This window comes from Salmo salar, chromosome ssa20 (genome assembly GCF_905237065.1).
Source record: "Salmo salar chromosome ssa20, Ssal_v3.1, whole genome shotgun sequence".
NCBI lineage: Eukaryota > Metazoa > Chordata > Actinopteri > Salmoniformes > Salmonidae > Salmo > Salmo salar.
In genome coordinates, this window is record NC_059461.1 from 96415655 (window position 1) to 96429475 (window position 13821).

The following is a 13821-nucleotide window of genomic DNA, read 5'->3' on the forward strand; positions in this document are numbered from 1 at the left end:
GGAATAGTGTTCCACAAAAGGGTATAGTTTTACGCTATAGGGTATATTGTTCCGCTATAGGGAATAGTGTGTCACTCTAGGGAACAGTGTGTCGCTATAGGGAACAGTGTGCCGCTATAGGGAATAGTGTGTCGCTATAGGGAATAGTGTTCCACTATAGGGAATAGTGTGTCGCTATAGGGAATAGTGTTCCACTATAGGGAATAGTGTGTCGCTATAGGGAATAGTGTGTCGCTATAGGGAATAGTGTTCCACTATAAGGAGTGTTGCTAGACTTTAGGAAATTGTGTGTGACTTTAGGGAATAGTGTGTGACTATAGGGAATAGTGTGGGACTATAGGGAATAGTGTGTGACTATAGGGAATAGTGTGTGACTATAGGGAATAGTGTGTGACTATAGGGAATAGTGTGTGACTATAGGGAATAGTGTGTCGCTGTAGGGAATAGTGTGTCGCTGTAGGGAATAATGTGCGGCTTTAGGGAATAGTGTTTGGCTATAGGGAATAGTGTGGGACTATAGGGAATAGTGTGGGACTATAGGGAATAGTGTGTGACTATAGGGAATAGTGTGTCGCTGTAGGGAATAGTGTGTCGCTGTAGGGAATAGTGTGCGGCTCTAGGGAATAGTGTGTTGCTATAGGGAATAGTGTGTCGCTATAGGCAATAGTGTTTCCCTATAGGGAATAGTGTGTCGCTACAGGGAATAATGTGTCGCTATTGGGAATAGTGTGCCGCTATAGGGAAGAGTGCTGCTATAGGGAATAGTGTTCCTCCATAGGGAATAGTGTGTCGCTGTAGTGAACAGTGTTCCTGTCACGCTTGTCGTTGGAAATGGAGGACCAAAACGCAGCAGGTATGTGTATGCTCATCTTGCATTTTAATAAATACAAAATGAACACCAAAATAACAAAGAACGAACGATCAACAAAAACAGTCTGGTAAGGCACAAGGCTAATAAACACAGAATAATCACCCACAAATAACAAACACACCCTCATATATGGGACTCTCAATCAAAGGCAGATAGACAACACCTGCCTTCAACTGAGAGTCCCAACCCCAATCAACCAAACATAGAAACAGACATACTAGACTAAACATAGAATACCTGAAAACCAAACAGTGCCCAAAAACCCCGGAATACTTAAACCAAATGCCCCTTCAACAAAACACACCACCCCGAACCACATAAAACGAATACCCTCTGCCACGTCCTGACCAAACTACAATACCAATTAACCTTTATACTGGCCAGGACGTGACAGTTCCGCTACAGGGAATAGTGTTTCGCTACAGGGAATAGTGTTTCGCTACAGGGAATAGTGTTTCGCTACAGGGAATAGTGTGCCGCTATAGGGAATAGTGTAGCCACACACTATTCCCTGTAGCGGAATATATATATACATACACAGTACCAGTCAAAGTTTTAGAAACCTACTCATTCAAGGATTTTTCTTTTTTTTACTATTTTCTACATTGTAGAATAATAGTGGAGACATCAAAACTATGAAATAACACATATGAAATCATGTAGTAACCAACATTTTTAAACAAATTAAAATATATTAATATTTGAGATTCTTCAAAGTAGCCACCCTTTGCCTTGATGACAGCTTTGCACACTCTTGGCATTCTCTCAACCAGCTTCATGAGGAATGCTTTTCCAACCGTCTTGAAGGAGTTCCCACATATGTTGAGCACTTGTTGTCTGCTTTTCCTTCACTCTGTGGTCCAACTCATCCCAAACCATCTGAATTGGGTTGAGGTCGGGTGATTGTGGAGACCAGGTCATCTGATGCAGCACTCCATCACTCTCCTACTTAGTCAAATAGCCCTTACACAGCCTGGAGGTGTGTTGGGTCATTGTCCTGTTGAAAAACAATTGATATTCCCACTAAGTGCAACCCAGATGGGACGGCGTATTGCTGCAGAATGCTGTGGTAGCCATGTTGCTTAATTATGCCTTAAATTCTAAATAAATCACCAACAGTGTCACCATCAAAGCACCATTACACCACCTCCTCCATGCTTCACGGTGGGAACCACACATGCGGAAATCATCCGTTCACCTACTCTGTATCTCACAAAGACGGTTGGAATCAAAAATCTAAAATTTGGACTCATCAGACCAAAGGACAGATTTCCACCAGTCTAATGTCAATTGCTCGTGTTTCTTGGCCCAAGCAAGTCTCTTCTTTTTATTGGTGGCCTTTAGTAGTGGTTTCTTTGCAGCAATTCGACCATGAAGGCCTGATTCAGGCAGTCTCCTCTGAACAGTTGATGTTGAGATGTGTCTGTTACTTGAACTCTGTGAAGCATTTATTTGGGCTGCAATTAGGTGCAGTTAACTCTAATGAACTTATCCTCTGCAGCAGAGGTAACTCTGGGTCTTCCTTTCCTTTGCCGGTCCTCATGAGAGCCAGTTAAGGATAGGTGGGGCGCTAGCATTCGGTGAAATTGCAGAGCACGAAATTCAAAAATACAAAAATCGCAATATTAAACATTCATGAACATACACGTGTCTTACATTGTTTAAAAGCTTAACTTCTTGTTAATCCAACCGCGTTGTCAGATTTCAAAAAGGCTTTACGGTGAAAGCAAACCATGCGATTATCTGAGGACAGCACCCCACACACAAAAGCATTAAAAACATTTTCCAAACCAGCAGAGGCATCACAAAAGTCAGAAATATTGATAAAATAAGTAACTTACCTTTGAAGATCTTCCTCTGTTTGCAATCCCAAGGGTCCCAGCTACAGAACAAATGGTCATTTTGTTCGATCTTTATATCCCAAAAAAGTCAGTTTAGTTGGAGCATTTGATTCAGTAATCAACCCGTTCCACTCGTTCAACGTGCATACAAAGGAATCCCAAAAGTTACCAATAAACTTCATCCAAACAAGTCAAACAATGTTTCTAATCAATCCTCAGGTACCCTAATAAGTAAATAAACGATCAAATTGAATGTAGTATGTTCATTACCGGAGATAAAAAACGAAGTGCGCGCCCTCATCCATGCGCGCCATAAGACTACAGTCCAAAATGAGAGCCACCTTAAAAAACTACAATTAATAAGTCATTTTTCAGAAATCAAGCCTGACACCCTTTCTAAAGACTGTTGACATCTAGTGGAAACCATAGGAACTGCAATCTGGGAGGTATTCCTTTGAATATCCCATAAACAAGCATTTGAATGGTCTGTGACCTCAACAACAAAAAAGAATCCGGATGGATTCGCCTGCCATATCAGTTCTGTTATACTCACAGACATTATTTTAACAGTTTTCGAAACTTCAGTGTGTTTTCCATCCAATACTACCAATTATATGCATATCCTAGCTTCTGAGTAACAGGCAGTTTACTTTGGGCACGTCATTCATCCGAATTTCTGAATACTGCCCCCTAGCCCTAAAAAGTTAACGCTTGATGGTTTTTGCAACTGCACTTGAAGGAACTTTAAAAGTTCTTGAGATTTTCCGTATTGATTGACCTTCCTGTCTTGAAGTAATGATGGACTGTTGTTTCGCTTTGCTTATTTGAGCTGTTCTTGCCATAAAATGGACTTGGTCTTTTACCAATTAGGGCTATCTCCTGTATACCACCCCTACCTTGTCACAACACAATTGATTGGCTCAGACGTGTTAAGGAAAGAAATTCCACAAATGAACTTTTAACAAGGCACACTTGAAAGTGAAATGCATTCCAGGTGATTACCTCATGGAGCTGGTTGAGAGAATGCCTAGAGTGTGCAAAGCTGTCATCAAGGCAAAGAGTGGCTACTTTGAAGAATCTCAAATATAAAATATATTTTGATTTGTTCAACACTTTATTGGTTACTACATGATTCAACATGTGTTATTTTATATTTTTTTATGTCTTCACTATTATTCTACAATGTAGAAAATAGTAAAAAATAAATAAAGAAAAACCCCTTAAATGAATAGGTTTGTCCAAACTTTTGACTGGTACTGTTTATATATTTTTGGGGGGTCGGAAGCGACCTCTTATGTCGCTTATGCATGGAACTGGCCCTACCTTTAGTTGTTAAACTGAACAGAAAGTCTCTCCCTCTTCTCTTTCTTCTCTTCTGTTCTTCTCTTCTCCTCTCTTCTCTCTCGAGATGATGTGAGGGAGAATTGTCAGGCAGCCAACTAGACTCTCCTCAGGACATTTCATTACATTCATGACTAGACTCTCCTCAGGACATTTCATTACATTCATGACTAGACTCTCCTCAGGACATTTCATTACATTCATGACTAGACTCTCCTCAGGACATTTCATTACATTCATGCCTTAATAAGATACTGTACATCCTCTATCACAAGGAACATCTGTTGGAATATAAATGTAATGAATTCTATCAAAGCCCCAAATCACAGCTGTAGTGTAGACGTCTAATGAATTATATCAAACCCTCTTGGTTGCTCTTCCCAAAACCAGTCATACCCCTAAATGATCTGACCCTTTATTTTTTATTTTTTTGCCTAAATTGACACCAAATGTAAATTCCAGTAGCTTAGGACGTGAAGAAAGGGTATGCATATTCTTGATACCATTTGTAAGAAAACACTTTGAAGTTTGTGGAAATGTGAAAGAATAAAAATCATTAGATCTGGTAAAAGGTAATACAAAGAAAAAAACATGCTCTTTTTTTGTTTTTGTTTTTCATCATCTTTGAAATGCAAAAGAATGGCCACAATGTATTATTCCTGTTCAGGCACAATTTAGATTTTGGCCACTAGATGGCAGCAGTGTATGTGCAACGTTTTAGACTGATCCAATGAACCATTGCATTTCTGTTCAAAATGTTGTATCAAGTCTGCTCAAATGTGCCTAATTGGTTTATTGATACATTTTCAAGTTCATAACTGTGCACTCTCCTCAAACAATAGCATGGTATTTTTTTCAATGTAATAGCTACTGTAAATTGGACAGTGTAGTTCGATTAACACGAATTGAAGCTTTCTGCCCATATCAGATATGTCTATGTCCTGGGATGTTTTTTTGTTACTTACAGCCTCATGCTAATCACATTAGAGCACGTTAGCAGGGGGGGACAGCGATCCTGTAGAGGTTAATGAAATACACACAGAGGCCATTTTCACTGAATGTAATATTATATATCTAGTTCTTTCCTCAAGAAATATTAGCCATGTTGATGTGAGGGAGTAACTGAAAGCTTTTCTCTGTTTCATTTCCAAAGGCTGCGTATTGCTTTAATGATTTATCTCTGGAGGCACTGTTACAGTATAAAGTTCTGCTTCAGAGTCAGAAGTTTTCCTAAAAAGAAGTTCCCCCTTCATTTTGAAGTTGTCTAATTAATTTGCATTTTGTCTAAGTCAGGACTTCCACTTAATGGCGGGTGTAGACCATATCCGGAGATTAAAATCGTTTGACAAATAAGGCCTCAGGAGGGAAAGCATTAACAACGGAAAGAAAGTACTTAAGGTTAAGTTCCTTCCGGTCACGCTTTGTCTAAAGGAACATTAGATGTTTTCCACAAAGAGGTAGAATTATTCACCTGACAAAGCCAGAGTTTGTTAACCTCTTGGGGCTAGGTGGGACGCTAGCGTGCCACCTGTGGTGCACTCCATCAACAGCAGGTGCATTTCAAGAGCGGCAAATTTGAATCCAAATAAATGTCAAAATTCAAATTTTTCAAAAATACAACTATGTTACACCATTTGAAAGATAAACATCTCCTTAATCTAACCACGTTTTACGATTTCAAAAAGGTTTTACGGCGAAAGCATAAATTTAGAGTATGTTAGGACAGTACATTTACAAGAGTTGTGTGTAATGTTTTGTCAAGTCAAAGACAGGGTCACCAAAACCATAAAACCAGCTAAAATGATACACTAACCTTTTACAATCTCCATCAGATGACACTCCTAGGACATTATGTTAGACAATGCATGCATTTTTAGTTCTATCAAGTTCATATTTATATACAAAAACAGCGTTTTACTATGGCATTGATGTTGAGGAAATCGTTTCCCTCCAATAACCGGCAGTCAAGTCAGCGTCACAAATTAAATAATTAAAATTAGAAAACATTGGTAAAATATTATATTGTCATTTAAAGAATTATAGATTTACATCTTTTGAACGCAATCAACTTGCCAGATTTAAAAATAACCTTACTGGGAAATCACACTTTGCAATAATCTGAGCACTGTGCCCAGAAAAATACGCGTTGCGATACAGACTAGACGTCATGTTGGGGAGATCTAAAATCGAAAATACTATGTAAATAATCCATTACCTTTGATTCTCTTCATCAGATGTCACTTCCAGGTATCACAGGTCCATAACGAATGTAGTTTTGTTCAAAAAAGCTCATCATTTATGTCCAAAAATCTCCGTCTCGTTAGCACATGATGTAAGCCAGCCGGACTTCTCGTCATGAACGAGGGGAAAAAATATATTTCCGTTCGTTCAAACATGTCAAACGTTGTATAGCATAAATCATTAGGGCCTTTTTTAACCAGAACATGAATAATATTCAAGGTGGACGAATGCATAGCCTTTTATAACGTATTGGAACGAGGGTACCCAACATGAAGTAGCGCCAGGTGTCTAATGGGACATCACCGTTCCATGGCTCTTGTTCGGTCAGATCTCCCTCCAGAAGACTCAAAACACTTTGTAAAGGCTGGTGACATCTAGTGGAAGCAATAGGAAGTGCCAAAATATTCCTAAACCCCTGTGTTTTTCAATGGGATAGGTTTAAAATCAATACAACACATCAGGTATCCACTTCCTGTCAGAAAATGTCTCAGGGTTTTGCCTGCCAAATGAGTTCTGTTATACTCACAGACACCATTCAAACAGTTTTGGAAACTTTAGAGTGTTTTCTATCCATATATAATAAGTATATGCATATTCTAGTTACTGGGTAGGATTAGTAACCAGATTAAATCGGGTACATTTTTTTTATCCAGACGTGCAAATGCTGCCCCCTAGACCCAACAGGTTAATTAAGGCACCATAAGTGTTCTTCTTTACTGACCCGAAACAAATGCATTTTTAAGAAGGTCTAGTCCCCTCAAACTCAACTCTGAACCTCTGGTCTAGTCAATGACTTGGGAGTGTGAACCAGGAGGGCTAGTTAATGACTTGGGAGTGTGGACCAGGAGGGCTAGTTAATGACTTGGGAGTGTGGACCAAGAGGGCTAGTTAATGACTTGGGAGTGTGGACCAGGAGGGCTAGTTAATGACTTGGGAGTGTGAACCAGGAGGGCTAGTTAATGACTTGGGAGTGTGGACCAAGAGGGCTAGTTAATGACTTGGGAGTGTGAACCAGGAGGGCTAGTTAATGACTTGGGAGTGTGGACCAAGAGGGCTAGTTAATGACTTGGGAGTGTGGACCAGGAGGGCTAGTTAATGACTTGGGAGTGTGGACCAGGAGGGCTAGTTAATGACTTGGGAGTGTGGACCAAGAGGGCTAGTTAATGACTTGGGAGTGTGGACCAAGAGGGCTATTTAATGACTTGGGAGTGTGGACCAGGAGGGCTAGTTAATGACTTGGGAGTGTGGACCAAGAGGGCTAGTTAATGACTTGGGAGTGTGGACCAGGAGGGCTAGTTAATGACTTGGGAGTGTGGACCAGGAGGGCTAGTTAATGACTTGGGAGTGTGGACCAGGAGGGCTAGTTAATGACTTGGGAGTGTGGACCAAGAGGGCTAGTTAATGACTTGGGAGTGTGGACCAGGAGGGCTATTTAATGACTTGGGAGTGTGGACCAGGAGGGCTAGTCAATGACTTGGGAGTGTGGACCAGGAGGGCTAGTTAATGACTTGGGAGTGTGGACCAAGAGGGCTAGTTAATGACTTGGGAGTGTGGACCAGGAGGGCTAGTTAATGACTTGGGAGTGTGGACCAGGAGGGCTAGTTAATGACTTGGGAGTGTGGACCAGGAGGGCTAGTTAATGACTTGGGAGTGTGGACCAGGAGGGCTAGTTAATGACTTGGGAGTGTGGACCAAGAGGGCTAGTTAATGACTTGGGAGTGTGGACCAGGAGGGCTAGTTAATGACTTGGGAGTGTGGAATTCACCTTCACACTGTCCTCTAAACCTTCTTCACATCAGCTCATCTCTTTGTCTCTACAGAAACACATCAGCTCATCTGTCTTCATGTCTCTACAGAAACACATCAGCTGTCTTGTCTTCAGCTCATCTGTCTTGTCTTCAGCTCATCTGTTTTGTATTTCTGTCTTCCTATGTTGATGCCGGTCACATGTCTTTGTTGATCCCCTTTTTCCTGATCTGTTAGGCAGTGTTTGTTTAAAATTACCTTTGTTGTTCAATGGTTTTGGCTAGAAATGTTTTAACTTTGTCTAAACGTTCAATCCTTTGGCCTATATGTGTTCTGATCCCTTTACAAAAGTTTCTATATGTTTTCCATGCTCAACCCATACCTGGCTGCTATCTCAGGTATCATTCCAGCTGACAGCCCTCCCTCCCTCCGCTCAACCCATACCTGGCTGCTATCACAGGTATCATTCCAGCTGACAGCCCTCCCTCCCTCTGCTCAACCCATACCTGGCTGCTATCACAGGTATCATTCCAGCTGACAGCCCTCCCTCTGCTCAACCCATACCTGGCTGCTATCACAGGTATCATTCCAGCTGACAGCCCTCCCTCCCTCTGCTCAACCCATACCTGGCTGCTATCACAGGTATCATTCCAGCTGACAGCCCTCCCTCTGCTCAACCCATACCTATTATTATTGCTCTAGATAAGTGAAGATGAACTGCAACATGCAACAGGTCATGCTGTAACTCAACCCCCCCCGCTATACATGAAAAATACATTTCTTCAAAATGTAGTATAATTTGTTGTATTATCTGTGGATTTGTTGCCCCTACCAACGAACAGATCTGGGATCCTCCTTATCATAGATGTAAAGATGCTGGGGGGCAGTTTGTAAGTTGATGTTTCATCTCCCTTTTCTCATCTTTCATGTTCTTTTGTTTGCATGTTTACATACTGTTTGTCTGTCATTTCAACTAATCATCATGACATTCACATGTTTTATTTGGATGTCTACGTAAAAGTTGATCAGACTAATTGTCTAATTTGATTTAAAGTAAAAATGTTGGTAGTAATCAATGTTCCCTTTAAACTGCGCTCGTACGCGGCCGCACAGCTCACCCCGGGACTGTCACGGAGAATAAATATCAGCCCGCACAGAGAAGCATGAGATTGAACTTCACTCATCTTTCTAGTTTTCCCCTTTAGTTAACTCTATCAAAGTTTCCCTGTACTGTGGGAATTGTGATCGAATCAATGCAATATTAGCCACTTTTAATGCAACATACAAACGGTGCAAGATATTTTCTTGTAGGCAGAGTATATTGGAGTAGGATTCTATTGCATTGACAGCCACGACTCAGGCCCATACTCTACACAGACCGGTGCCTCATAACCAGACAGAGCTGCAGTATCCCTATATGCAAATAGACCCTTACTATATATGGATCTGTGCCCTTCACTTTGAACTGGACAGTGTTTACAGCATGAGTGGTGGCGAGTAGATTTGTTTGTTTTGAGATCAAAGCGAGAGCTGCATGTAGCCACGTCTGCATATTTGTTAATATCCTTTGCTAGTTAGTAAGTTATTAGCCCAGTTATAGATCATTTGTAGTCAGCAATAAGGGAGTGATTGCTTCCGACAAGAGCACAAAATGTGTACATTTCTAGACATCTTTGAAAAGAAAGTCAGGTAAAGAGCGTTTTTTTCTGTCTTAAAGGGTTGTATTTTGAGACAGGCTGGAATAAGCTAAGTAGCCAATAGGCAGAGGGTAGCATAATTTGTCTGATTCTCTGTAATAATGGTATGGGAATAATAATGCATTTTACAGCAGTCTAGCATTAAACCTCTGATTGAGTATAAACCAGTCTAGCATTAAACCTCTGATTGAGTATCCAGCAGTCTAGCATTAAACCTCTGATTGAGACCCAGCAGTCTAGCATTAAACCTCTGATTGAGGATAAACCAGTCTAGCATTAAACCTCTGATTGAGTATAAACCAGTCTAGCATTAAACCTCTGATTGAGTACCCAGCAGTCTAGCATTAAACCTCTCACAAGATTGACTAGTCGATATTAATGCACTTTGTTGCTATCTAAGCTAAGGAGGTTTAATGACTCCACCCCCTCCCCTGATGAAATATTACATTTAGTTGGTCTTATACCTGTTTAATCACAGTGTAAATACTGATGTAAAAAACATTGGTGTTACTAGTGTAATAAATTGTTATCACACACATATAAAAAACAACTTCATGTAAAGTGTTACTTATGTTTGTGGTTTGATTATGGAAGGCAATCTTTCAACAAACTCTCAATGCCATATTGATATTTATTTGTTTATAGCGGACACTAAAATGGTCTGTTCGCTTTGACTCTCTTTGTTTCCACAGAACTGTGGGTGGCAAGAACCATCCAACCCGGCTGAACATGTGAGCTACCATCGAGTCTACAACAAGGAACACTGTCTCGAGTCACAACCAACTCAGACCTACCCCCCTCCTGTTACCTTCTTACCCCAGAACCCCTACACACATCCTCTCTCCAACAACCCCCTGTACCCCGCCAGCTATCCCGCCCAAGGCCAAGGTCAGGGCGAGGCGCCACGGCCCCTCTTCCCTAAGGAGCAGTCCGTGTGACCCACTGCTATAGCTCCAGCACTGTAAGAGACATCATCATTCTGAAATACACCAAGCTACACCAAGCTTTGCTGTAAGGGTGTCTATGCTATGCCCCTGCCCCATCACCACCACTGTCTCTCTGTCTGTCCTATGAGAGTGATGATGGAGTCGGCATCCCCTGCTATGATGGAAGTGTCAGTTGTTTGTGGACAAGAAAACCTTGTGTGTTGTGCACTGCATGTTCCACCGAGGCTGTCAGTAGGACCCCTCATCTTGTTCTGTTATTATAGACACCATCTCACTCCACTTCACCTCACTGTCCTGATGGAACTCTGTTCTTCAAACTTCACTCTCTACTTCACATGGACCTAGCTATCCTCACTGTCTTCACCTCACTGCCCTACTGGGTTGATTTTTGTCAACAAAAAAATGTATGTGAAGAAATATGTACACCCCCTGGAAAGTGGTCATTATTTGTATGTATTTTACATATTTGGACACATGGATATTTGAGTTAAATTCATTGATAAAGGTAACCGAATATTTACTTTGAAAATGTTATGCAATTAATATAAGCAAACATGCAATGTCCTTATGCAGAAAACGTGAGTATACCCCTTCCTTTACAATGGCTGAACTTAGATTCAGCTGCACCAAAAAAGGTGCATTAAGGAAGTCATTAGAGAGTACCTTGGGAGGGTCCAGCCTTCCATAAAGATTATAAACTTGGTTTTAACCATATGGCTGTGTGGTTACACATCATGCCAAGATCAAAAGACCTCCGAGGCCCTCAGAAGAAACATTATTGATGCCCATGAGTCTGGGAGGGGTCACATATCCATTTCCACACATCATTCCACTGTCTGACGGATCATCCACAAATGGAGAACATTCCAGACCACTGGCAACCTACATAGGACAGGTCTTCCCACCAAATTTAACCCAAGAGCTGACCGAAAGAAAGAATATCAAGACACCACTGACATTTGCCAGACAACACCTGGGTAAAGACCACAACTACTAGAACAATGTGCTCTGGACAGATGAGTCAACGGTGAAGTTGTTGGGCGCAATGCCAGACGCCACATTTAATGAAAACAAAACACTGCCTTTGAACAGAATAACCTCATACCAACAATAAAGCATGGAGGCGGTGGCATTATGGTTTGGGGCTGCTTTGCTGCCTCAGGGCCTGGCCAACGTGCCATCATTGAATCAACCATGAATTCCATATTGTACCAGAGAATTCTTGAGGAGAATGTGAGGCCACCTGTAAAGAAGCTGAAGCTGAATCGAACATGGATCTTCCAACAGGACAATGAAGCAAAGCTACAACAGAATGGCAAAAAAATAAGAAATGGAGGGTTATGGAATGGCCGAGTCAAAGCCCAGGTCTCATTCCTGTAGAAATGGAGGGTTATGGAATGGCCGAGTCAAAGCCCAGATCTCAGTCCTGTAGAAATGGAGGGTTATGGAATGGTCGAGTCAAAGCCCAGGTCTCATTCCTGTAGAAATGGAGGGTTATGGAATGGCAGAGTCAAAGCCCAGATCTCAGTCCTGTAGAAATGGAGGGTTATGGAATGGTCGAGTCAAAGCCCAGGTCTCATTCCTGTAGAAATGGAGGGTTATGGAATGGCCGAGTCAAAGCCCAGGTCTCATTCCTGTAGAAATGGAAGGTTATGGAATGGCCGAGTCAAAGCCCAGGTCTCATTCCTGTAGAAATGGAGGGTTATGGAATTGCCGAGTCAAAGCCCAGATCTCATTCCTGTAGAAATGGAGGGTTATGGAATGGCCGAGTCAAAGCCCAGATCTCATTCCTGTAGAAATGGAGGGTTATGGAATGGCCGAGTCAAAGCCCAGATCTCAGTCTTGTAGATTTTTGATGAATAAATTATTGCCAAGTTTAATCTTTCAGTGTCATGTTTTAAATGAGGTTACCTTTGTCAGTAGTGTTGAAGCGAAGATGACATATCCATCTGTCCAAATAAATACAACAAAGACAACCTTCCGGGGGTTACTTACTCTTCACCATGACTGTACACCATGGTGTAAGGTTTTATTATACTATTTTACCTTTTCTCTTCCCACAGTAGTAGTGGCCTCTTTTCTCTTCCCACAGTAGTAGTGGCCTCTTTTCTCTTCCCACAGTAGTAGTGGCCTCTTTTCTCTTCCCACAGTAGTAGTGGCCTCTTTTCTCTTCCCACAGTAGTAGTGGCCTCTTTTCTCTTCCCACAGTAGTAGTGGCCTCTTTTCTCTTCCCACAGTAGTAGTGGCCTCTTTTCTCTTCCCACAGTAGTAGTGAACTATTTTTTCTAGCTTAGTATACACTTTTGTATGTATTGCTTTTTGTTTTATGTTTGTTAAAGCTAATTTGCTTGCTTCTTTATAAATACTTACATGTATGTGTGATTGAGTGTGTGATGTTATTTTGTCACCATTGGTTTTAGTAATAATAAATATAGAATAAATATTGATAGTGAATGACAGGATATCTAAACAGGATAATTGGCAGTTCATCCTGGATTACTCCTCACAATGTCCACACCATATATAACAACAAGCTAATGGTTCTAGATCCAATCTAAGTGCTGTTTTAGTTTTAGTATATAATTTACTTGTAGCTGCCAAAAAAATAGAGCATGCCAGGGTTGGGGTGAATACCATTTTAAATCCAGTCAATTCAGGAAGTACACTCAAATTCCAATTCTCTTCAATGCTTTTCAATGAGGAACATTTTGAACTGTAATTGGGTTTACATTCTGAATTGACTGAAATTGAAATGGTATTGACCACAACCCTGGAGAATACCATATTGTAGTTCATGACAGCATACCATACTGTAGTTCATGACAGCATACCATACTGTAGTTCATGACAGCATACCCTACTGTAGTTCATGACAGCATACCATACTGTAGTTCATGACAGCATACCATACTGTAGTTCATGACAGCATACCCTACTGTAGTTCATGACAGCATACCATACTGTAGTTCATGACAGCATACCATACTGTAGTTCATGACAGCATACCCTACTGTAGTTCATGACAGCATACCATACTGGAGTTCATGACAGCATACCATACTGTAGTTCATGACAGCATACCCTACTGTAGTTCATGACAGCATACCATACTGGAGTTCATGACAGCATACCATACT

At 41.2% G+C, this 13821-nt stretch overlaps 1 protein-coding gene across 2 annotated transcripts in view; it reads left to right on the forward strand.

The window, feature by feature from the left end:
* The window catches only part of LOC106581602 (nectin-1), a 344741-nt gene extending 332971 nt beyond the window's left edge, over positions 1–11770 (forward strand). Inside the window, exon 9 of one of the 2 annotated variants that reach the window (XM_045704179.1) lies at positions 10430–11770. In XM_045704179.1, coding sequence (XP_045560135.1) covers positions 10430–10675 — 246 coding nt within the window. In that variant the 3' untranslated portion in view covers positions 10676–11770. The remainder of the gene's footprint in view (positions 1–10429) is intronic. The other variant, XM_045704181.1, reaches the window with a different exon arrangement.
* Positions 11771–13821: the final 2051 nt, after the last annotated feature.